The sequence below is a fragment of the Bombus bifarius genome, unplaced genomic scaffold (genome assembly GCF_011952205.1).
Source record: "Bombus bifarius isolate JDL3187 unplaced genomic scaffold, Bbif_JDL3187 scf7180000007973, whole genome shotgun sequence".
Taxonomy (NCBI): Eukaryota; Metazoa; Arthropoda; class Insecta; order Hymenoptera; family Apidae; genus Bombus; species Bombus bifarius.
In genome coordinates, this window is record NW_022884359.1 from 1201768 (window position 1) to 1224095 (window position 22328).

The 22328-nt window shown below is 36.2% G+C and overlaps 2 protein-coding genes and 1 long non-coding RNA gene across 7 annotated transcripts in view; 2 read left to right on the forward strand and 1 right to left on the reverse strand.

Moving 5' to 3' along the window:
* The window catches only part of LOC117216686 (pleckstrin homology domain-containing family G member 3), a 95117-nt gene extending 92698 nt beyond the window's left edge, over positions 1 to 2419 (reverse strand). For all 5 annotated transcript variants that reach the window (XR_004489400.1, XM_033463611.1, XM_033463609.1 and 2 more), the window contains exons 1-2: positions 2287 to 2419; positions 1236 to 1909 (exon numbers count right to left, since the gene is read on the reverse strand). Coding sequence is in view for 4 of the 5 variants with exons in the window: in XM_033463611.1 (XP_033319502.1) it covers positions 1236 to 1317 (82 nt within the window). In the remaining variant the exon portion in view is untranslated. The remainder of the gene's footprint in view (positions 1 to 1235; positions 1910 to 2286) is intronic.
* Positions 2403 to 5647, forward strand: LOC117216695. Its single transcript, XR_004489403.1, has 3 exons — positions 2403 to 2509; positions 5042 to 5221; positions 5296 to 5647. It is a non-coding gene; the product is annotated as an uncharacterized LOC117216695 (long non-coding RNA).
* A 2351-nt stretch (positions 5648 to 7998) lies between these two features.
* LOC117216692 (carboxylesterase 1C-like) lies at positions 7999 to 21907 on the forward strand. The gene is made up of 4 exons (XM_033463628.1): positions 7999 to 8271; positions 12168 to 12438; positions 19121 to 19230; positions 20409 to 21907. The coding sequence occupies exons 1-4, from the start codon at positions 8104 to 8106 to the stop codon at positions 21723 to 21725; spliced, it is 1866 nt and encodes a 621-aa protein (XP_033319519.1). The 5' UTR covers positions 7999 to 8103; the 3' UTR covers positions 21726 to 21907.
* The last annotated feature ends 421 nt before the right edge of the window (positions 21908 to 22328 follow it).

A 22328-nucleotide genomic window follows, 5' to 3' on the forward strand; every position in this document is an offset into this window, starting at 1 on the left:
ACAAATATTTCAAATATTTCACGTGGAAACCTATTAGATATTGTAATAGAAATATTAATAAGTAGCTGTGAATTTTCTTGGATTTTTTTGAAAGCCTGTGATAGGTTAGAAACACGATCTGGATCCTAAACGTTCCATGTTGCACATGGTGTTAGCAAAAAGAAAAGCTTGCACACGGAGGGTTAAAATGCTATTTTCCTCTTAGTAAAGCCCACGTTTTACTTGCATTGTTTATCGTTTCGTAACAACGTCCACGTACAAGCAAATAATAACCACGCACATGCCAGCGATAAAGAACCGGCGCGCAGCTAACGTCAAACTTCAAACTACATTGTAGAAACCTGAAAACTGTTACTCATCGACAAACTTGAGGAACGATATCGAAGCCATAGAATTAAAAGAACACGATCATCCATATTCTCTATTGTTTTATGTCAACTTAAAAAGTATATATCTCTACAATCTATCAAAGTACATATATTGGCGTCACTATAGTCAGATATCAGACATCATCACACATCAAACACAGATAAAACACAGTACACACGCGTATACACAGATTATGTACCTATATATACATTTGTATAATATATATAGCTCTGAAAACATGTGCGCTGGTGATTATGAATGTAGTCTAGTCTATATATTGTTGGAAATGTTTAACTTTTACGTTTAAATATAAAATGTATCTTTTTGTTATGGAACAAAATATTTTATAAAATACTGATCTTCGTATTTTGAATCTTTCCCGTGAATATAAATTTTGTAAGTAACTTGTAAGAAATCTCAAATATCTCAGACTATTTTCAAAATCAATGATGTATCTTACACGTGACTTACAAAAACAGAATCAAAAGAATTTTATTTACGAAAATGAATTGGGAAGAACCATATTCATTATTCATTTTATAATTGCAGTTGAATGCAACAAATCTTCGTGAATCATTTTAATATTCTTCTTTCTCTGAACTATTACCTGATAACACATACCAGAATAATAATTACTTCCTATTTAACAAATCATAAATTTATCAGGGAAAGATAACCTGGATCCTTATCAAAATTAGTATAAACTGCGCTATATCTATTCTGCAAAAATACTGTCCTATTACTATAGGACCACATGAAACAATCTAAAAGATAAATTCAATTCTTTCAAACCTCTAACTTAGACGAGTTTCATGATCACCAGAGAACATACAAAGGAATAGACACATCAAAGAAAACAAACTCACCGAAAAAGTCCTCCCAACTAACGGATCCATCCGAATCCACGGCGTTGGCAGCCGTGGTCTCCGCGTCCGCCTCGCTGTCCATCTCGTCGCATCAAATCCTACGATTTTTCCCGCAAACAGTCGCACAACCGACGATTCTTTCTCGTTGTCACTGGTCCATGAAATTTTGCACAACCACAGAATGGTCTTTACTGCCGTCACCGACGTTGCTCTTAATATCGAATCGTCTAACACACGTCACATATCTCATGTGCGCGCCACCGATTTATTTGGCGCGTTGGAAATTCATCAAAAGGGCAATGCAACGGCGAGGAAGGGCAAGTACATGGATCGATTATTTGAGACGAGTTAATTGAAATGACGGAAAGAAGAAGTAAAACGACATCCCTTTAGCACGCGGTCGCGAGACGGACTGAGAGAGCGGCAGCCTTCGACCCGAGCCGACCGACCGTGCCGGCAAGTCAACGAATCGGCAAACAGCCGCCACCAACCCATACACTAAACCGTTCGTTCGCTCTCTGCTCAAGCGTTCCTCCGCTCTGCTCGCCAGCGAGTCGCTCAATGCAACGACTGTCCTCTCGACGGAGGCGAACGCCGTTCATGTATACGCTAGTGCCGAGTTTACTGGCCACGATTTCGTCTCCGTTCCTGGCCGCTGTTATCCCCGTTGGATGCTGCAAATGAATTCATAGAATTAGCTTCTGGTATTGGATATAATATAATATAAGGTATTTTGTAATTATATGAATTTTGTGCTCTTTTGCACCTTCAGATCACCCATAAATACATAAGGATCTACAACCTAGCTACAGGAATCTTTTTTCCTTTTTAGTAGAGTTTTATAGAAAATTTGTTAATTTTCTTGGAAACCGAGATTGCTTTAATTTTTTATAATATACTCCCACTTTAATATTTGTGTAGTGCACATCCTAATAAATAACTGTTTTTTGTTTCAATAGACCAGTAATGCGTGATAAATATGCATATCTGACTTGCATTCATTGAAGAAGAGAAATAATAGATACTTGAGATTTCTAAGAAATACACATACCTCCCTCGATTACTGGCCAGATAAAGTGGTAACTCGTGGTCAGTTAACGAGGCACTGCTGTAAATCGCCGTACGTCGGCCGGTCATTGAATTAGGAGCATCGAATATGTATTTTTAACCCTTCACGCTGCGCCGCCGTCCGCCTGCCTTGGCATCGCTGGTGCTGCTTCTTGTTGCGCCTTTTTCCGGCGTTCCCGCGCCGTTTGTGTGTGACTTTTAGGATGGTACGTAACTGGAAATATTGGGAAACAGTTTCATGTTTATTTGGAATTGTGCGGTTCGAACGGGAAGTAAAGCCTTCAACGATGACTCGATTGAGCTATCGTTGAAGACGAATTGGCCAACTCTATTTTCTTAACCTCTTAATTTCTGAATTTTGACCACTAGGGGTTTCTTGTGTTTACATAGTGTGAATCATCTGATTATTCTACTTGATAAAAAACTGTGAAATCCTACAAGTGAATCTTATAATCTAGAAATAACAAATGTTATTAACAGACTTGTTACCAGTAAGCATCAGAATCTATTAATACCAATAACGTGTAATTTGACTTGTAGAATTATTATTAACTATAAAACTAATAAAATTAGTATAAGTTAGGTTGTATAGAATTTTATATTTAATTTCTCAATAACTGAACAATTAATTTCAATGAAATTTGGCTTCCCTGTAGCTGAATTACTTTTATAACAATTATGATTTTATCCAAATATCATTTTTGTTATCCGTTGTAAATTCAAATCTGTATACTATCAAATTTAACTAAACATTTGAATAAAACGATTATATTTATTCGTTATGTTTTATGAATTTTTGTCATAACCTATATCAAATTAGGATATCTTTCATCGCAGTGTTGGAAATGGAAGAAAAACCGCCAAATCCTATGAACAATATGGCGGCCTAATCGCTTAAATTTTGATTACCAATGATTTTTTGAATAATTTATTAAAACAAACGAAATTATAGAGATAATCTAACGTCTAAATGTTTAATCGTTGCATAATGTAGCTATGTGATTAGTATTTTGAAAAGTTTCATTGGTAATAAATATCTTTCATCTAAAATCCTAATGGAGTCTTCGAAGACTTTTCTTGATTATATAAAATGAATTAATTTATAAACATAGAAGCTATCAAACATACTGCAAACATCCATATAGTATACATATATAATTGCTTAAGAAGTGTTACCTGTAATCTGCATTATTTTCGGTTAAGTAAGTAGTTATGCTGGATCGCGAATAAACTCGACCGCGGTACGAAACATTCGAATAACAGACGTATATGGACTAACAGTATATGGGCATTCCCCCCACTTACCTTAAATTCTATTCCCCTACTCTCTGTTTTCGTCAAATACGCATGCGCGCGAGGAATAATTATAAAATGTTAACGCGACGCTCGTAATTTAAAAATATTATAAATTTATGTCCACATATAATTCTATATCTCATGATATTGACTAAATACTTTCTTTATTAATGAATTAGAACATCAATTAACATATTGGGTACTATTTTTAGGATATAAAAATTCCATCGTATGTTATGATTAGGCTGCGGATTTTCATGCAAATTTCTATTTTTATGAATACATGTACAGAAGTAAAATTTAAATAGAGATTCGTTTAACCTATTAAAAATTATGCCGAGTGTTCTACTTTGGAGATTTTACATATTTTTGCATATTACATTCGTTCTATGCATTTCTGCACCTTTAAATTTCCCATGAATGCATAAAATTCTGCGGTATAGTATTATTATACGAATGTATGTGAATGGTAACCTTTTTAGTGTTTTCATTTTAATATGTTGCGTGATTACATGTATATATGTATATATACTCTATATACTATATATGTATATATATATGTATATATATATATATATGTATATATATATATGATTATATGTATATATGTATATATACATATACATGCGCGTATTTACTTTTGCACAAGTGCACCTTCGTTACCGATTGTACAGAAATCCTTTTACCATAAGGGACTTTACAAAAACTTCCGCGAGACAACATGTGGCGCAACGATCTCAAGCACCGAATTAAATCACACCTTTTTAAATAGAACATTTCTTCCCCTTTCTCGCGTGAAATTTGATTTGAAGCTAGAGGAAGATAATTTCCTCCATTTAATTTTTTTAAATAAAATAAATTATATATAAAGCGTGAGCTATTTACTTCCAAGTAAAGGAGCCGTTCTATATTCAAATTAGACAATCGTCGAAATTCTCGAATCTTGAACTTCCAAAAATACTTCGAAGGATATTGACTTTCAGTTTCCACGGGTAGTTTTCGAATACAAGCAGTATCGATCTTGAATTTTTTAACTCAGATCACAAATTTTAACCTTCCAAGATCAGAGGTTCGTGTCCTTTATATTCCAAGGTCAACGCACGACAACGTCGAAGTCTCAAAGTCAAAATGAAAACTCCAACTTTACTAAATGCAGCGAAAAGACAAGAAGCTAATTTAAAGTCTTTAACAATGGACTAATACTGTGTCTAAACTTAAAACACTTGAATTCCTCCAACATTATCGATATCATAGTATTAAAGGTACAGGTGTAAAAGCTTTTTATGACTCAGAATCGACGCGATAATCGCCCATAGATCTTCAAGTGTCATATCCATGGATTTATTAGAAAAAGATATCGTAAACTTTTTACAAGTTTTAAACTGCAAATCAAAGAAAGAACTTTTTTAATACTCATGAAGATTTTTTTAATGGATTTGAAGTTCAAGGTCACGATAGCTGAGGACGTTAGCACGAAGATCGTATTCTAATGAAAGCGTGCTGCCATGCCACAGGGGCGAAAGACCCTCGATATCGATTTTCAAGGACACTTGTCCAGTATATCCACGAAATTACTATCCGCGCATGTATATTGGTCGATTTATTTGGCCTAAGTTGACGAAGTAACTTTTTTTTCTGCGTAATATATGTATAATGCGTAACATTTCAAATTTCTGATTTGTTTCTGCATTTTCAGATAACGAGGCATTGAATAATTCAGAAATAACCGCATAATTAGATCGCATTTACATAATGTAGAACAATTGCTTGCGGCACACAGCAAATTTTGAATATTTTCCTAATTAATTTTGCAATTTTTTCTTTCCTTCGTACGCAATGTGCTTCGAAAGAGATTGAAAGACCTGCTTACCTTTTACACGCACCTATATGTGCAACTATTTTATCTACGATATATTCTAGTAAATATCGTAAAAATCAACAGCAAGATGGTTATTATCATTCTGTTACCAACAACGAATAACATAGGAAATAATGAGAACAATTATTCTGTACATAAAAATCACTGAGATTGAGGAAATTCAGTAATTAACGAGGTATATGATACTATAATATATGATAATAAAATATTCTACATACATGTAATTTTATTATTAATCTTCCTATATAACCGATTTAAATATTATTTTATTTTAAGGAAATATAGTAATAATCAGTAACAACAAAACACTACTTGTATATTAGTAATGTATAATATTTTCCTTAGACTAACACCTAATTGTACATGTTCTTTATGCATGTACTCTCATTATTACCTACCTATACTGCACAAAATTCCAATTACGTTATTCCACCTTCATTTGAATATCAAACCCAATAATCGCATTACGGATGAATTATCTGTTGCCGTCAGGATAATACGCTACTAAAATACACATAATACTATATCACAGTTCTAAAGGAACAAAAGGAGACCCTAAGAAAAGTCTGTGGCTGTGGTGCAACAACTGTGCCAACGTCATATTTATGCCAAAATAAGTTAAATCCGGTACCGAGCTTCTAAACAATCGTACACTCCATATAAAAAAGCGGCAATTTGAAACTCTATCTGGAAACGATTATAATGGCATTTGCACGTGCGAGTGTCAAAATTTTGCATAAAATAACTTTTTTGGAAAAGATACCAAAGTCAAAACATAAAAGAAACAAATAGCGTAAGCTGTGAATCTCCGTCGTACTGTACCAGAAAAGAAATTCGAGACAGCAGAAACTTCGGTGTCAGGAATTATTTGCACATGAATTTTCCAACGTATCTTCAAGCGAGCTACTATCACAGCTTCGTAAGTACCGACAATGCTACTTCTTGCATCGAGTCACGGACACAGACGCCAGAATGCACGATAATACGCGTAACGAGCAAAATCATATAGCAAGGTTTTCCCTCGTTCAACGTAAAACCTTTTCTCGCTCAATATATTATTATTCTCCCGATATAAGAGTCTCAGAGCACGTACGTGAATTTTTATGAAAAATCTAATATCCAAGTTTCAAACGAACGTACTTGTACGAGCTACGTAATGCAATACTACGTTCAACTAACTCTGCACAGAGCCTGCTGCAGTAACAGTCTGAACGAAAGCTCAATAAAAAAAATAAAAAAAAAAAAAATAGGGAGAAAGAAAGAAAAATCACACGACGTTATAAAAGGTTAACGACAAAATTTTGGGTCACGTACGACGGTCTGTCTGTTCTTCCCGTGGCTTTGACTCGTTTCAAGCCTGAATTCGTCGGTCGAATTGGCCGTCATCAGCCCGTAAACTACAATATCACCTTTCACCTACGTCGGACGCGCATATTGTCTAATGCCCCGCTCGTTATCTCTTCGTTTCTGCGATTTTTGCGGTCACGCTAACCGCCGCCCTTTTCCATCGCTCCTCCGACCGCCGTTTCTTTCCACATTCTCTGTCTCTGTTCGCCCCTTTTTATCGCCGGTGAATCCTCGTTCTGTAAATAACGTTCGATCGCAACCGGTTGAGGTTTCACTTAAGGAGATTGAAGGATATTGGAAATGTCCGTTCGTACGTGCGATAAAACGGATTGAAATCAAATGAACGATATCGAACGATAAACGATCAATACGAGAGAAACGATAAGAAATTACGCGATACGAATCGAAGTCTTGCGACCGTTATAACGAGTATACCGCGGATTTTTATGCAAATGTATGCCTCGGTGGACGCGACTGAAGAAATAAAATTTAGACAGAGGTTCGTTGACAATTATTACGAGCAGCCTGCTTCGAATATTTTATTTATTTTCGTGGCTTCGAATTTCCCATAAATTTGACAAAATCCCCGGTCCCATCGTAGAAGATCTTCTCCACGATGCTAAGGACAAACCGACAGAAGCAGGTTCCCTTTTTCTTCTCGATTTTTTTCGAACACGAACTATAACAGAAACTGGACGGAAATAGAAATAGAAAAATATAGACGACGGAGAATGAGAGCGGTGGCAGTCAGTTTACTGCTGTTGCTCGTCGAATGTCTGCGTTTATCGTTACACAGACTTTATTACATTTTGCCCCCAATCGTGAAACCTGTCGCTACATAGAATAATAAACCTCGTAAATCGTTCAATTATACAACGAAAGCTAAGCGATATTTCGTAGAATTAAAACACCAATTCTATCTGTAAATTTTGACGCCGTTACGTGGTCGTCACATGCCCGTCACATAGAGATAGGACATCCAGCAACAGACAACAGAGGCGAGAGATAGAGAAAAATTCCTATAAGCAAAATCGAAGCGACGTTGTCCTTCGACGACTCGAACGTGAAACACCAAACACGTTGACCATAAAGGTCGCACACCATGGCTACCAGGAGACTTTGAACGACGCAAGAAAGCCGCAGGTGAAAGCGCGCAGGTCTCGAAACAGCCTTAGGAGGAGAAACTGGTCGAGGGTGGCCGATTGAAGTCACGCGAGGGTTGAACCGAGACCCCAGAGTCGAGCCACTGATTCTTTCCGTGGCAAATCAGTCTGCAGAATGAAGTGTTCCGCGTGGTTGCTTTTCGCGTTGTTGCCGCGACTCTTCGCCGTCTTACCGGTCGCCAATTGCCAAATCGTGGGCCAGAGGATCCCGGTTAGACAGGGTCTAGGTCGAGAGCAGCCAATCGTCAGGATCTCAGGCCAAGGATCGGTGGCTGGCAAGGAGGTGCGACACGATTTTATCGTCATTTAGACATAGTAGCGATGGTCGAAAGAAAGTTTCAAGTTGATACTTGTTTCTTACGTTTTTTGTATATTTCTGGCATGGAAAATAGAAAAATCCGCGCGAGACGTTTTTCGCGTATACCAAACACTCGTCTGTTCCCAGGCACGGGATCATGTTGCGCGTTTGAAATTTTCTTGTCAATCGTAATTCAACCTTTGCAAAATTACAGCGTTTCAGCCTCGTTTTATCGCTCTTTCAACTTTCTTCTGGCCATCGATGTACGCTCATACAGATAATTTAACGTACTCGCTGGCAACGTTACCGTACACCGGCTCTTCAAGGTATTGGGTTGGTAATTAAGTGATTGCGGCTTTTGTCAATACCACCTAATGGCAAAGTCCGCAATCACTTAGTTGCCAACCCGATAATTCGAACGTTAACCATGGAAAATTTCGACGAACGTTACGACATCTTAAGGGGCGACTTTAAGGCGTATTACGCGCGTTACCGGGGCATTTTTGAAATTGGAAATTGGAAATGGATCGAAAGCGTTTCTTAAAATGTCTTTCGCTCAGACAAGTTACAGCAAGTTATTTATTGGAAAGATACGTTTAATGAAACATTGGTACGAGATAATACCTCGTCTTAAGCAAGCAATTAGAGGCACGAGTGGGCTCGCTAAATATCACGGCTATTAGTATAGCGAATAATTGACCGTTCAGATCCTTTGGCGACCTTTGCGAGGTGTATGTTTGCAACGAACGTCTCGTGACTTCTAGATACGTTTTCAGATCCGTCTCAAGTTTCACCGATATAATCACAATAGTCGTTGCTCGTAGCTATAGATATATATATACTATTATATATATACAAAATATAGCTATATATATACAAAATGCTTCGTATAACGTATACCTAAGAAGTTTCTAGGAATATTCGAATATTTTCGTGAGCCATTGTACGTCTAGGGTTTTTGATCTAAGAAAATGGAGAAGGTAGAGACAGGTAGGTGAGTTGATCAATTTTGTAAAATGGTAGCAAAAGTGTGTCTAGAATGTGTCGTTTATCCAATAGAATAAAGAAGACAAATATATATAATATATAATGGAGAAGTATGTTTGATGGAATTTTATTATTACAATTTATTATTACAACATATTTGATACATTATAAATGTACCAAATATTTGTACGCTTTAAAAATACCTTGGGCTATTTTCTTCAAAATCTTCTCGGTATCAACGTATAAAGTGGTAGCTTTAAATTAATTGTAAGAGAAAATTCAACATTTTTATCGTCGTTTCTTAACTTAGTTCTACACATAGATACACGATTTAGACGAAAAATATATATAATGCGAATGAATCGAGTCGACGTGTTTCGCAGGTTGCTAGGCAATCAAACGGAAAGTTTTATTGTGAGGCGGTTTTCGGGCATTCGCTCTTTGCGATGCGGAAGTTTAACCTGTTAGATCGCATAGAGGCGATTTGTCGCCCCTTTGGCCCTTTCACATTCGAATTTCTCAACTCGTCGTTCGAACAAAATAATTCTTTTATTTCCAGATCTCCTATCCTTTTGCTTTTTAGTCTCAGTTTCGTAACAAGTAAGTTACGTCATTGCTGGTATTTTCAAGCATTGAAAATGTCCTGATTGAAATTCATTTGTCTTTGCTGTTATTAATTTTAATGCTATTTTGATTTCTCATCTTCCTTTCACTTTCTCTTTCATTTTATAATTTTATAAAACAGTGACACGGAATTGTACATATAGGCAAGTGTAGAATACATGTAAAATTATACACATAGAATTGAAGAAAACGTAGAATTGATACAAGAAGAGCAATCCTGGAATCCTGGAAAAATTAGGCCTAAAAAATAGTAAATTTAACTTTTTTTTTCGCCTACGAGTATTTGACAAATGATCAAGATCTTTAGAGGCAACTTCAAGCGAGATCTTCACTCTGTGTTCGTACTTCTTTTGTTACATAAAATTACAGAATGGCAAAGTGGTGCAACGTTATCTGGGTACACGTTCGGATGATCCTCGTTTGCTTGTTCTCCTACTATCGTTACATTTTTCTCTAGTAATATCGTTTTCTTGCATAAGCAGGAAGAAATACAGTGGCAGAAACGAATATATCACTGTCCCGTATGTAAACGTTGAACCTAACCTCAAAGCTGCCTCTGAATAAATATTTGACATTTTAAACGTGTGACGAACAATAACATGCAAGCACTGTAACTTTCAATTGTTACAGTTAAGTATATGCAGATAATATGCGCGATGAATGTATAAACTGGGCCAACATTTATGAATTTTAATACTATACCGCTAGCATTTTTTCTCTTTTTTTTCTCTCTCCTTTTTCTCTTCGTTCTCGCGAAATTCTTGCAACCACGGAATTTTAACAAAAAGTTCAAAGAACTTACCGCACGTACCTGGCTCTCATGCATAATCATGTTTTTTCATGTTCTTCTTAGAAACTGGTAGTTGTTTCCGGTAATCGGATATTCCAATTAGTGTCCCACATTTTTCTTTGTTAATCTAAAAGCGAAATTTACCATCAAATTTACAATTGCGAAAGATCGGGCGAAATTGTTCGTTGTATTCGATCGAACTAAATGTAAAAATTATTATTAGACCGCGGATATTTACGCGAGTTTACATTTTTATGAATTTTGATTTAAAAACGTGGAAAACTGTTTTATCCATCGAGTAGCGTAAAAAGCATCGCTTTTCGAATATCTTTCATTTATCTTTGACTATGTCCGACATTCTGGCAACACTCAATTTCAATTTCTAAACTCGCCATTTATTAATTTGAAACGTAAAACAATTTCTATATGCAAAAGAAAGTATTTTGCGTAGAAAAAGTTATAATAGGAGAAGCGATGGCATAGTAAGTGGAATTACGTTGGTATTTTTACAAGCGAAACATCGAGATTAAAGCGAGGAAAGGATTCTCTTTAAAAAGTTCCGTTCCCTGCCATTTTTCTTCACGCGATAAAATGTGGCAGCGTAGTTAGATGAAAATCACGAGAAGTTAGGTGAAATATGAGTAATGTAACTTTAATTGTCCATGAAAAAAAAATGTACCAACGTTACGTTGTACTGGAACCTAATGCTAATAATGAAACCTCATGAGTTTCGAAACTATGATTCGGGCCCAGCCAATTTTTGATTATTATGCCTGGCTGTACGTGGAAGAGTAATTTGTCACACGTAAATTCGCGTTTCATCGAGAAATGACGCCGTCGATTAGACGTTTTCCTCAGAAATCGTAATGCCAGTGAATAACACGAAATTCCGTCCACATTTACGATAAAATTATTTGACATTGAGAGTGTAATATCTGGAATATTCCTTTTGTCAGAAAATATCGATCGAAGCGAGGATTCTACGTAGCGGTACATTTTAATTTGTCCAGTTTCCAATTCTCGTATCTTTCTATTCTTTTTTCTTTTTCTATTTTTTCAATTTCTACGTTGCGCTTAAATTTTGTATTAAATTTTGTAATATGCGTAACAAGATGAAATTTAAGGCAGAAGCGTTCAACACTATGATACCATAATTTTCCTAATTTTCCTGATGTCTACATCTTTGCGATCCTTCCACCTTTTTTTTTTAATCTTCTTTTAATCTTCGACAAATTTCACCATTCCAGCTCCAGCAACGAGACATAGTAGTATCTTAAGTTTTCAATTTTCATAATTTCGTTTTTATTTCCCTGGTCTCCATGATCTTTCTAGCTGTGCAAATTTACTTTGCAAATTTTCCAATATTTAACCTGCAAACATAAAATAACAATGAGCTAGATAATTCTTAAGACCTTTCGAGTATCCACTTTTATCTGTGAGCAAACAATTATAGGACGATCGTCTTTCTTCTACTTTACAGGTCACTGTAAATTCGATAAAGGTGGTAGAATATCTGGGAATTCCTTATGCCCAGCCACCGTTGGGAAAATTACGTTTTGCTGCGCCTGTTACCGACCCCCTACCATCGTGGAGCGGCGTGCGAAACGCAACAAAATTTGCACCGTCCTGTCAACAAATGACCGACAAGCCGAAACTTCACGAACAACACTACAAAAGATTGCTACCGGTTGAGCAACCCGATCCTGGAGTTAGCGAGGATTGTTTGTACTTGAACATCTTTTCCCCAGACGGTAAGTAAAATTATGACCGGATCGGTAATGCGACAATTTGCTTTTCATTTATCCGTTTTTTTTTTTTTTTTAATCTTCTCGAGGATAGAAAAATGAATACGAGACGAACAGCTAGAAAATGAAACGAAACGTGGGAGACAGATTTGTCTGCAGTTCGCAATTAATTCCTTTAAAGGTAGAGAAAAGTTAATACGGGAGAAGACAGATATATAAAAACATATGAAACGTGGAAGACACGTTTTCTGCACTTTGTAATTACATTTTTTAATGACAGGAAAATTAACAAAAAGGCAGCATAAGAATGAATTAAAACGTGTGAAGACAATTTGAAAGATGTTAGAGAGTAAGATATAAAAATAAATTGAATCTTTTTCCTGCTTTCCAGTTCCTTTTCTTCCAAGGACATGGAAAGTTAAAATTAGAAAGCGAGACAAAAACGAATTAAAATGGGAAAACGTCTAAATTTAGAAACACTCGTACGAGACTCTCTCAAGATCTATCGAGAGTTTTAAGCTCCAAATTTTTTGTCATACATTTTGTCAAAACTTTGGAGCTTGTCAGGATTTCGAAAGTAGCAACGACTCGATAAATGAATATTCTATTCATCATATCGAAACTGTAACGAATTATATCGAGCAGTGGCATTTTTAATTACGATATTTCTGTTTCTCTCGAGAAAAAAAGCAAAAGCTGTTCAAAAGCGACGCAGATTCGAAATATCTGAGATCCCGTTACTAAACACAAATAACGTAATCGGTAATTCCAGTTGGAACTGATGAAACTTTCGATACTCGACACGTGAATCGTTTCCTCTCGTATGAACAAAAGGTGAACTTTTTTGCTAACACGCGAACGACGATGATCAGTGGCTCGTTTCTTCGTCTTTGACGACATATCGTGTAACGAGGTGGTGTGACTCGATGGTTATCTCGTCATGAAAAAAAAACCCACGATTAGAACGTCGTCGTGTATCGACGAGGTTTAGTTTCTTTTTCCTCGTTTTGTTTCTTCTTTAAGCAACGCGTGAACGATTAATAACGCTGTATGCACGCCGATAGTTTCGTTTAAAGAGCCGTTCTACAGTTTCAGTTGTACAGTAAGGAAATTAGACTCGTGTAAACTACCTACTTGTTCGAGCTTATGTGCTTTGAAGTTAGATGCTGATTGGCAAATAGCTTTCTGCGATGTTTTTCAAAATGCTTCAATTGCGGAGTTGCACTTTGACGACTTAATTTTCCTCCACCGTGTATACTATAGTGTATAGACTCTCTGCAAAAAGTAATTTCTCTATTAGCAAGCTGAAGAAATTTTTGTTCACAAATTACGAAAACCGTCGAACGTTATTTGGAGACTAAAAAATCTAATATTTACTTTCTATTTAATTTACAAAATGTTGAAAAAATCAGTTTACGATAACCAGGAAGAGTTTCCAAGTTTTAAAGTGCGAATGTTTTTAATTAAAGAAAGCAGAGCGAAGATATCGAAAACTTCGTGTGGAGTCTTTATAAATGTTTTATAGTTCATGTATGACCTGCTGAAAATCAGCTTGTCAATATTCAAGGTCACCATTACCCCCATTCCTAACTCTATCTATTCACCCATATATAGGTCTACTACTCGTTCAGAAAATATATACGTGTCTACTCATAATTCACAATATATTGATCGAATAATTGCTGCAATTTTTGCTTATATATTTTATGTAAAACAGTCTATATATTTTTACGTAGAACATAGGCTCTGACTTATCGAGCAATTTCTCGATTGACAATAAATGCGGGCAGCTGCGTGTCAATGGTACGTAAATTTGGTAGTTTCAGGATGTCGGTTAAGGACTAGGATAATAGCGGCATTACGAGCATCATTTTCAGCTAATTTCGGATGTCTCGTGCATCATAGCGCTCGTAAATCGCGAAAGGAAGAAAAGATTTCCCAAGGTTTATCCTGTAACCTAACCTCTCCTTTTAGCGTCGATCAAGAGACGCTATGCCAATACGCATAGGAAGAGATTTTTCCTTTAAACTAGTATTAGTAGCAGTATTGTAAAAATTGTCAGTCATCTTTGTCACGTGAGATAGAAAATTAATCAATTATAAATAAAAATTGGAAATAAGTCAATTATTGTGATAATTTCTGTCCGAACGATCGAAGGTTAAATTACTTTCATCGTTAGAAAGGTTACCAGACCTAAGCCCAATGTAACCCTGAAAAGAAGCACACCGAACTAACCTTAAACCTGAACAAAATCTAATCTAACCCTTTTGATAAATTTCGAACGTTAAGCGGACTAAAGTGAAAGGAAATGAAATTTTTTAAATTTTTTCCTTGTTCCGTAAAAAGAGGTTAGAGTCCAGAATACTGAAAATTGAGAAAAGTCGCGAAACCGCGTAATTGCCAGACTTCTCCGTTTAACCAGTTGGAAAACTTGCGTAATTTCTTTTTCAAGACTTAAGATTTCAACAAGTATAGAGGATTAAGCGCGATACAGATGGAGGTTATGTTTCTGATTTCAATGATACCTACTTGGTATAGATTACAGTCTAGATGACAAATTACACACTTCTTGCGCAACGATTATCGAGATTAGCCTAATACACTGGTAGAACAAGCGGCTATTAGGATGGAAAACGTGAACGCTATAATTTTAGTTGAGGAAAACCCTTGATAAACCTCTAGTCATGAGATTGATTACCATGTCGCCAATTTTATAAATGTTCGATATAGGTCGAGGACGTTGCTTGTGGCCTCTTTCTAGCTTACATAGTTGCGCCATGAAATTTTCATGAAGCATTTAAAAAAAAAAAAAATAAAAAAATGAAAACAGTCACAATATCGAAAAGATAAGGACAAGATTATATAACGTAGTAGAGGAAACAAGGATTCGGAGATTGGTATGCAAGATAGTTAATGGAAGAGAAACACGTATGTGAAACGATAAATGAAACCGATCAATCATACAGGACAGGTTTATGATAGCAATTATTGTCAATTTGCAAAATATTTCATTCTTTCTATGGACGAGATGGAGAGGTTAGAAACGTATTAAATCCTGTCTAGATCTCTAGGGCTGATTACTTTGAAAATTCTGAGATGGGCAAAGATAATGTTAGAAAACAATTTCAGGTTCATAGCAGTGTGAATTATTGTGAAAAACGTGGAAAATTCATGGCTCCATGAAAAGGTGAATTCAGAAATTCACAACCGTTTTCTTGCAACAGAAGAAATTGCCATCTATCTGAAGATCTGTCTTAGAGTCAGTTCCGGGTTACATGATACTATACAGGACGAGTCGAACGATCTCAATGAATATTTGCTTATTAAGTTCTGAAACTTGTGGATTCAGAGGTGATTGTAGTATTCAATATGGCGATCGTCTCAAGAAAACATTATGGAACCACGTGATTATAACCTAAAACGATTGCATCTCCTAACCAAAAATAAATTGGGACCACATGGACAAAAATGGTTTTAAGCAACGGGATGATACAACCCTTCATCCTTAATTTCAAGGAATGCAGTCGAATAGAGCATTTATTTCTTTTTAGGTATATTTCTTTTCAAATATTTTATACACAAGAGGTAATAATATTATATTTGGATTTTCATGCATTTATAGAAAATTTAAAAATGCGCAAAATACACATAGTATGGAGAAATATAGAAAATATCCAAAGTAGGACGAAATAGATCTCCCTTTTAGATTCCATTTGTTTTATTAGATTTATAAACGTATCAATTTGCATAAAAACCCGCGAAGAAAAAATCTCTATTGAAATATAACATCCACTTCGACTATCATATAGACCGGAAATAGCAGGGATATCGTAAAAGTTTCGAATCACCTTGTAGAAAGTTTAAAAAGAAATGAACGCGTGCAAGGTACGCGTGTCACGGTGGTCGACTCGGAAAGGGAAAAAATAGGATAGGGGACAGCCGGCGAATCGGGAAATCGTGTCGATCCCGCAAAGTCAACCCCGGTCGATATAGAAACAGCAAGGAGCAAGAGTAACAGTAACTGGTGCACGTCGTGGCACGCGATCTTTTAGGGTTAGTCGAGATGTTAAGATACTGCTGAGGCCGGTCACGAAACCACCTCCGTCCTGGCTACCCCTTGCCCCACCACCATCCTCAAATCTCCCCAATTGTCATTCTTTGCTTGATTTTCATTAAGATTTTTAAGCATTTTCTTGAAGAAAGTTTGTCTCAGGTATCTTAGGAAAATAAAGCTTTTTATACATTAAAGAACTGTAGCCAACTTTTTAAGTATAACCTTGGTTAAATTTTATTTATTAGTTCCTCTCTACTGAGACCTTTTAACGAACTTTTTAGATGAAACATTATATTAAGGGTAGGTTTGGTTTTATGTATGATTAGATAGCACTTGAAGGTCCCTAGTATGTTTAACTACTTGATTAAACTTCATAGATAAAAAGGTTTGTAATAAGTATCTATGATATAACTTGTCTTTATTTTTAAACCTGACTTATATAATGAACTTATTGAATCTCCTAGGTTCTCCTTAAGCTTAAAGACAACTATATAGTCGTAATTCGATAAATTGAACATTTTAATTTCTTATATTGCATTTTTTCATTCAATAAAGACAGTTCACAGTTCAATACCTCTAGTTTGATCATAGATTTTATTTCTTCTTTCACCCCATTTATCACCCTTTATGCTTAACCTTTTAACAAATTTGATGTACTTATAAAAATATTTGTAATATCATATGTTCAAACCTTGCTGCATTTTTTATTACTTCACATAGTCTCTGACATTTAGTACATCAAAGTTTAATGAACAAATTTTCTTAAATCAACTAATACATTTTTAATCAAATCCAAACTTAATGTATGCAAATGTTTTACAATACAGTCTTACAATGTTTACAGTCTAACAATGTTTACAAATCTTACTATTCCTCTTATTAGTGCACCTAACCTCTAGTAAACAAACTAGTTTCAGATGTAGATTCATAAAATATGCCAAACTTAATGAAAGTACACAAGTGTTTTTAGTATCTTCAAACTTTATTATACTCACCTCATCTCTAACATGTCATACGTGAAAATTTGATGATCAACTAAACTGGTTCCAGATGCAGCTTTACGAAGCATCCCTCTTATCCTGACCTGTTTCAAACGCGTCAAAAACCAGAAATCAATTCTTCTATTTGAACTAATCAACCACATACGAACTTGGAAAAGATTCGTGCCGTGTGCAATCACGATAGTCGTTTAATGAATCGTTGTGGCACTTCCGTATCCCCGTGAATGGTTATTTTTGGATGGTTCAGACGCCATGACAGAAGGTACCGATAACGAAGACCAGGCCGAACTTCCGGTTACCGAACCTATATGCTTCTATCGTCTGCTTACGCTTATCGCGCCATCTAAAGCATCCTGCCGAGCAATGGCCTGAATTTTCCTCGACCTTGGCACGCTTCAAAAACCGGCCACACGCTACACGTTACATAGCCCCTCGAAAGAAATCACCGAAATTAATTATTCAAACGGTAACCCAGACCAGATGGTCTTCGTGCTTTTGATCCAACCTTTTCATGCAGGTTTTTGTAACTTTTCCGCTGAATAACATTTAAATGGACTTCGTAGTTATTCGTGAATTGTGGCTATTTTCCCTGGATATTTGGAAGTTATCGATATATAGACAGATAATTCTTTGATATGGAATATATTGATATAGGAGATCTATTATAATGTATTTTTATAGTTATTATAGTTAATCTTTTTATATACCTTTAATTAATTTAAGCAACTTAATATAATTTAATTTTATAATTATTGAATGCATTATGGATATTGGTATTAAATAATACAGGAACTCTTCTGGAATTTCTGGATCGTTCGTTTAGAGTCTAAGGTGTATTGATTTAGAAAATTTATCATAATTCTCAATTAGAAGAGCAAAATTATCTATAAGATATAAATTTGTTCAATGATTTGTTCTTTAAGCATTACGTAGGGTATTTCAATATTCATCAAATCTTTATTAATTAATTCAGTAAGGAGACTTTTAATACGTTCAATCATACCCCTAACATTATTACCGTATACATATGTATTTTACGTAAATTTATTGTTCAATTTATTGTCTAATCATTGAATTCCTTGCATCTCCAAACATTTATACTTTTACTAAGATTTTTTAAGTTTTGAATTTACAATGATGGTGCTGATGACGATAATAGTAATAATAATATCAGTGTTTTTCATTTTTGGGAATTTGGTTATTCCGAGGCGTTCAGTACTCATCAGCGGCGAAGAATGATGGTATGCAAATTTTGTCGCGATCGATTCACCGGTTTGACCGGATGCATACTTGCGAGAACGCACGTGTTCTTTGCGATCTTTGGAATTTACGAATGCAGCCTCAGTAACTGCTCGAATTCCAGCCAAAAAATGACGTTAATCAAATTTTTAACATTTGTTGCTTCCTCTACTCCCTACTTTAATTCTGCCTTAAAAAATAGCAAACAATAAAAATAACTATGGTCTATGATAAAAAAATAATTGAATGGGAAACGTATTAAGTTCTTTTAATTTGAAATTATACAGAAGTTTCAAAATACGAATCATTATCGTTGATCGTTATCATTTAAATAATTAAATCATATCACGGTGTAAATATGCTATGCTATGTATATGGAATTAAATTTTCGTAGGGAACAAACCAAGCGATGGATGGCCAGTGATGGTGTGGTTTCATGGTGGTGATTTCAACACTGGCACCCCAGCCATATGGAATGCCTCAATTTTCGTCAGCAGACAGAAAGTGAGTTACTCAACAAATATATTAGATTCTAAAAATTCCAAAATTACAATATTTCATCCACTACATAACCTGGATTTCAAAAATGACCATATAAACATATGTAACAATTATTATGAAATTACATGTACAGGGTGTTTCAATTATCTAACAATAAAGGATAGAAAACTAAGTTGTAAATGGGACGAAAATTTAAATGTGTGTGTGTGTGTGTTCTTTTTTACAATTTTTTTTCAGATATTATTTTTTAACAAGCCTAGGTTTTATTATTTTTACATTGGAAGGACGTCTTGTGATTGGCAAGCGATGCTCTGACCTTATATCCTGTACATATTGTAGAAAAGAATCGCAGATTGCGAATTAATCCGAGTGAATGTTAAAAGTCGACAGAAAATCGAAGGAAATTAGGGGTGTTTCTTCGTGCGCTTTAGATATACAAAGGTAAATTCGACCTTTGGAATCGCACCGGCCAACGGGTTCATCCATGATGCATATGTTAGGTTACGCTGTAAATGCTAATCCAGAAACAACGGCCACAGAAAATGTTATTTTAACGCGGGAATTCGTTATCGAGGGAACACGTTTAACGATTCTTAAAAATTGTTATAGAAACGTACAACGATGTATTATACAGTAATACAAGGGACCTCGTGTGATCTAACTATATCGTTAAGAACTTCTAACCACTACTAATTCATTTATAGTCTTACAAAGCAATGTAAAAACGACGTTATAATAGAAAATCTTATATAGACAATATTAATAGTCTACCTTATAAACATTTCCCTATCTAACATACTGTTCAAAGCAGAATGAATCGTATAGGTTAATTCGTAACGTAACGTCCACGCATTCCTAACCTCTCTCTCTCTTTCTCTCACTCTCACTCTCTCTCTCTCTCTTTCGAAGCTCCTTTTCTTTTCTTCAAAAATCTGATCTACAGAAAGTTGAACAAACAGAAAAAAAAAAAAACGGGGAAAACACTGGTTCAGAAAATACAGACTGCAATCTCTCGCAGTTAAACGATCCTAACCCCTCTAAGAAGGAACATGTAACTTCGAAAACTCTTAGCCTATCCGTTTAACAATATTGCCTCTCGCTCTCAATTTCTCAAAGAAAAAACTCTTTAGAATCTCTAGTTCTAACACGCTAACTGATTTAATCGATCATCTTCTCCTCAGATTATGGTGGTCACTGTGGCGTATCGTCTCAATATCCTGGGCTTCTTCACGACCATGGATTCGGAGGCTCCAGGGAATTACGGGATGTTCGATCAGATAGCGTCTCTGGATTGGATCCAGAAGAAGATCCAGCATTTCGGAGGTTCTCCATACAACGTGGTGATCTACGGCCACAGCTCCGGTGCTATAAGTGTGGGCTTACACCTGGTGAGTCCTCTGAGCAGAGGCAAATTCTCCAAAGCCATCGCCATGAGCGGAGACGCGGTGAGCTCGGTTGGCTCGCCTCAAAATGAATTACCAGTGGTCGACATCGTCACCGATACGTTTGGTTGTTATCGACGACCAACGTCAGCGCTGATGGAGTGTCTTCGTCGAGTAAACGTGACCGCCTTGGTCGATCTAACTTCCTCTATCGAAACCTGGGGTCCCATCGTTGACTACGAGACAAACAACTCCACGGAACCGTTTTTACCTATGCATCCAAAAGACATATTAGACAGTGGCACTTTGAACTCCGTTCCTTTAATCGTCGGTTACACCAATAATGAACAGGCATTGGCCTATATAGAGTCCCTAGACAAGGGGGACTTGGATGGAAAGCTTTCTTATAGAAATTTCGAGATGATGATCACTGACGAGTTTGTATCATTGGTCCAGGAAGATAACAGTACCTGCGAACTGAAACCAGAAATGGTCGCCGAGGCGGTGCTGTTCTTTTACAAGCCTCATCCGCCGAGCAAGGATCAAGGTAACCTTCGGGACAGGTACTTGGATCTGCAAACGGAGAAGAAATACGCAGCTGGGCTCACTCTGTTGGCTGGTAAGGTGTCCAAGGAAAAGCTGGCGTATGTTTACAGGTTTGACTACAGGTCCAAGACTCAATCTGTCATCAAGGATGTGCCTGAATGGGCCGGGGTTCCACACATGTTTGAGCTTCCATTTTTCTGGGGACTTCCCCAAATGACTAACAGCCCTGTTCAATGGAATTTCGCCGACAAGAAAATGGCCGAGGTAGTAATGGGGATGCTGGGTAATTTCGCCAAGAATGGCAATCCAGGAATTGTTAAATGGGAATCGTACACCGAAGAAGATCCTGGAATCTTAATCATCGATAGGAACCTCGATATGAGCGATTCCAATGTTATTGATTACAAAGCGCTGGCTTTCTGGAACGAATATTATCCGATGATTCTTAAAGAGACGATGAATAATTGTTGCAACATGACCAGTCACTCCACCGCGTGGAGGAAAGCTTCTTATGGGGTTGTTCTAAGTGGATTCGCTGTTGTCACGATGTTCTGGTGCTTGGAATTGTAGTCGATGAATTATTTAGGTTTCCTTTGCATGCGTACGATGGAGCCTCTTCTATACAAACGTTGATGAGTTTAGGGCGTCCTGGTTTGTGTTATCTTCTTGATAGATGAATCGTGTAATATAGTCTGTTCTTCGTTCAATTAATTCCATTTTGCGCTCGATCGGCCGCATTATGGCTTGTGTTTTCATAACGCACGCGATGGCTGCATAAAAACAGACCTAAATGCGAAACGCCGATGCATCACGAGCATCGTTTAGCATTTTACGTAAAGGCGTAATAAATTTAGTTTGGTCGTAAGGACAACGAAAACGCTTAGGACATTAAAGAAAGGTTGAGAAGGCAAAGTGGTGCATGTTCGCAGAAAGTTGTCCAGTCTAACAATTTGTACGCTTCGAACAATATTTATTACGAAACAAAATCAAATTTTAAACGGATTAAATATATATATATATATGAAACTTACACGATCGTATAAAAAAAGAAGGGAAAAACAGATCAGGTGTCTAGGTTGTAACAATGAGGAGGAGAACCAGAGAGCCTGGGCTTATTTTCTTTGTTTTCGTTTTTTATCTTTTTCTTAACATTCACTGAGAGATTTTTTATTA

Bases quoted from the DNA above. Each gene is read 5' to 3' on its own strand.
- LOC117216692 (XM_033463628.1), top strand. From the start codon at position 8,104: ATGAAGTGTTCCGCGTGGTTGCTTTTCGCGTTGTTGCCGCGACTCTTC. The intron at 12,439-19,120 runs GTAAGTAAAATT...AAATTTTCGTAG, and splicing joins GAACATCTTTTCCCCAGACG to GGAACAAACCAAGCGATGGA. The intron at 19,231-20,408 runs GTGAGTTACTCA...TCTTCTCCTCAG, and splicing joins TTTTCGTCAGCAGACAGAAA to ATTATGGTGGTCACTGTGGC.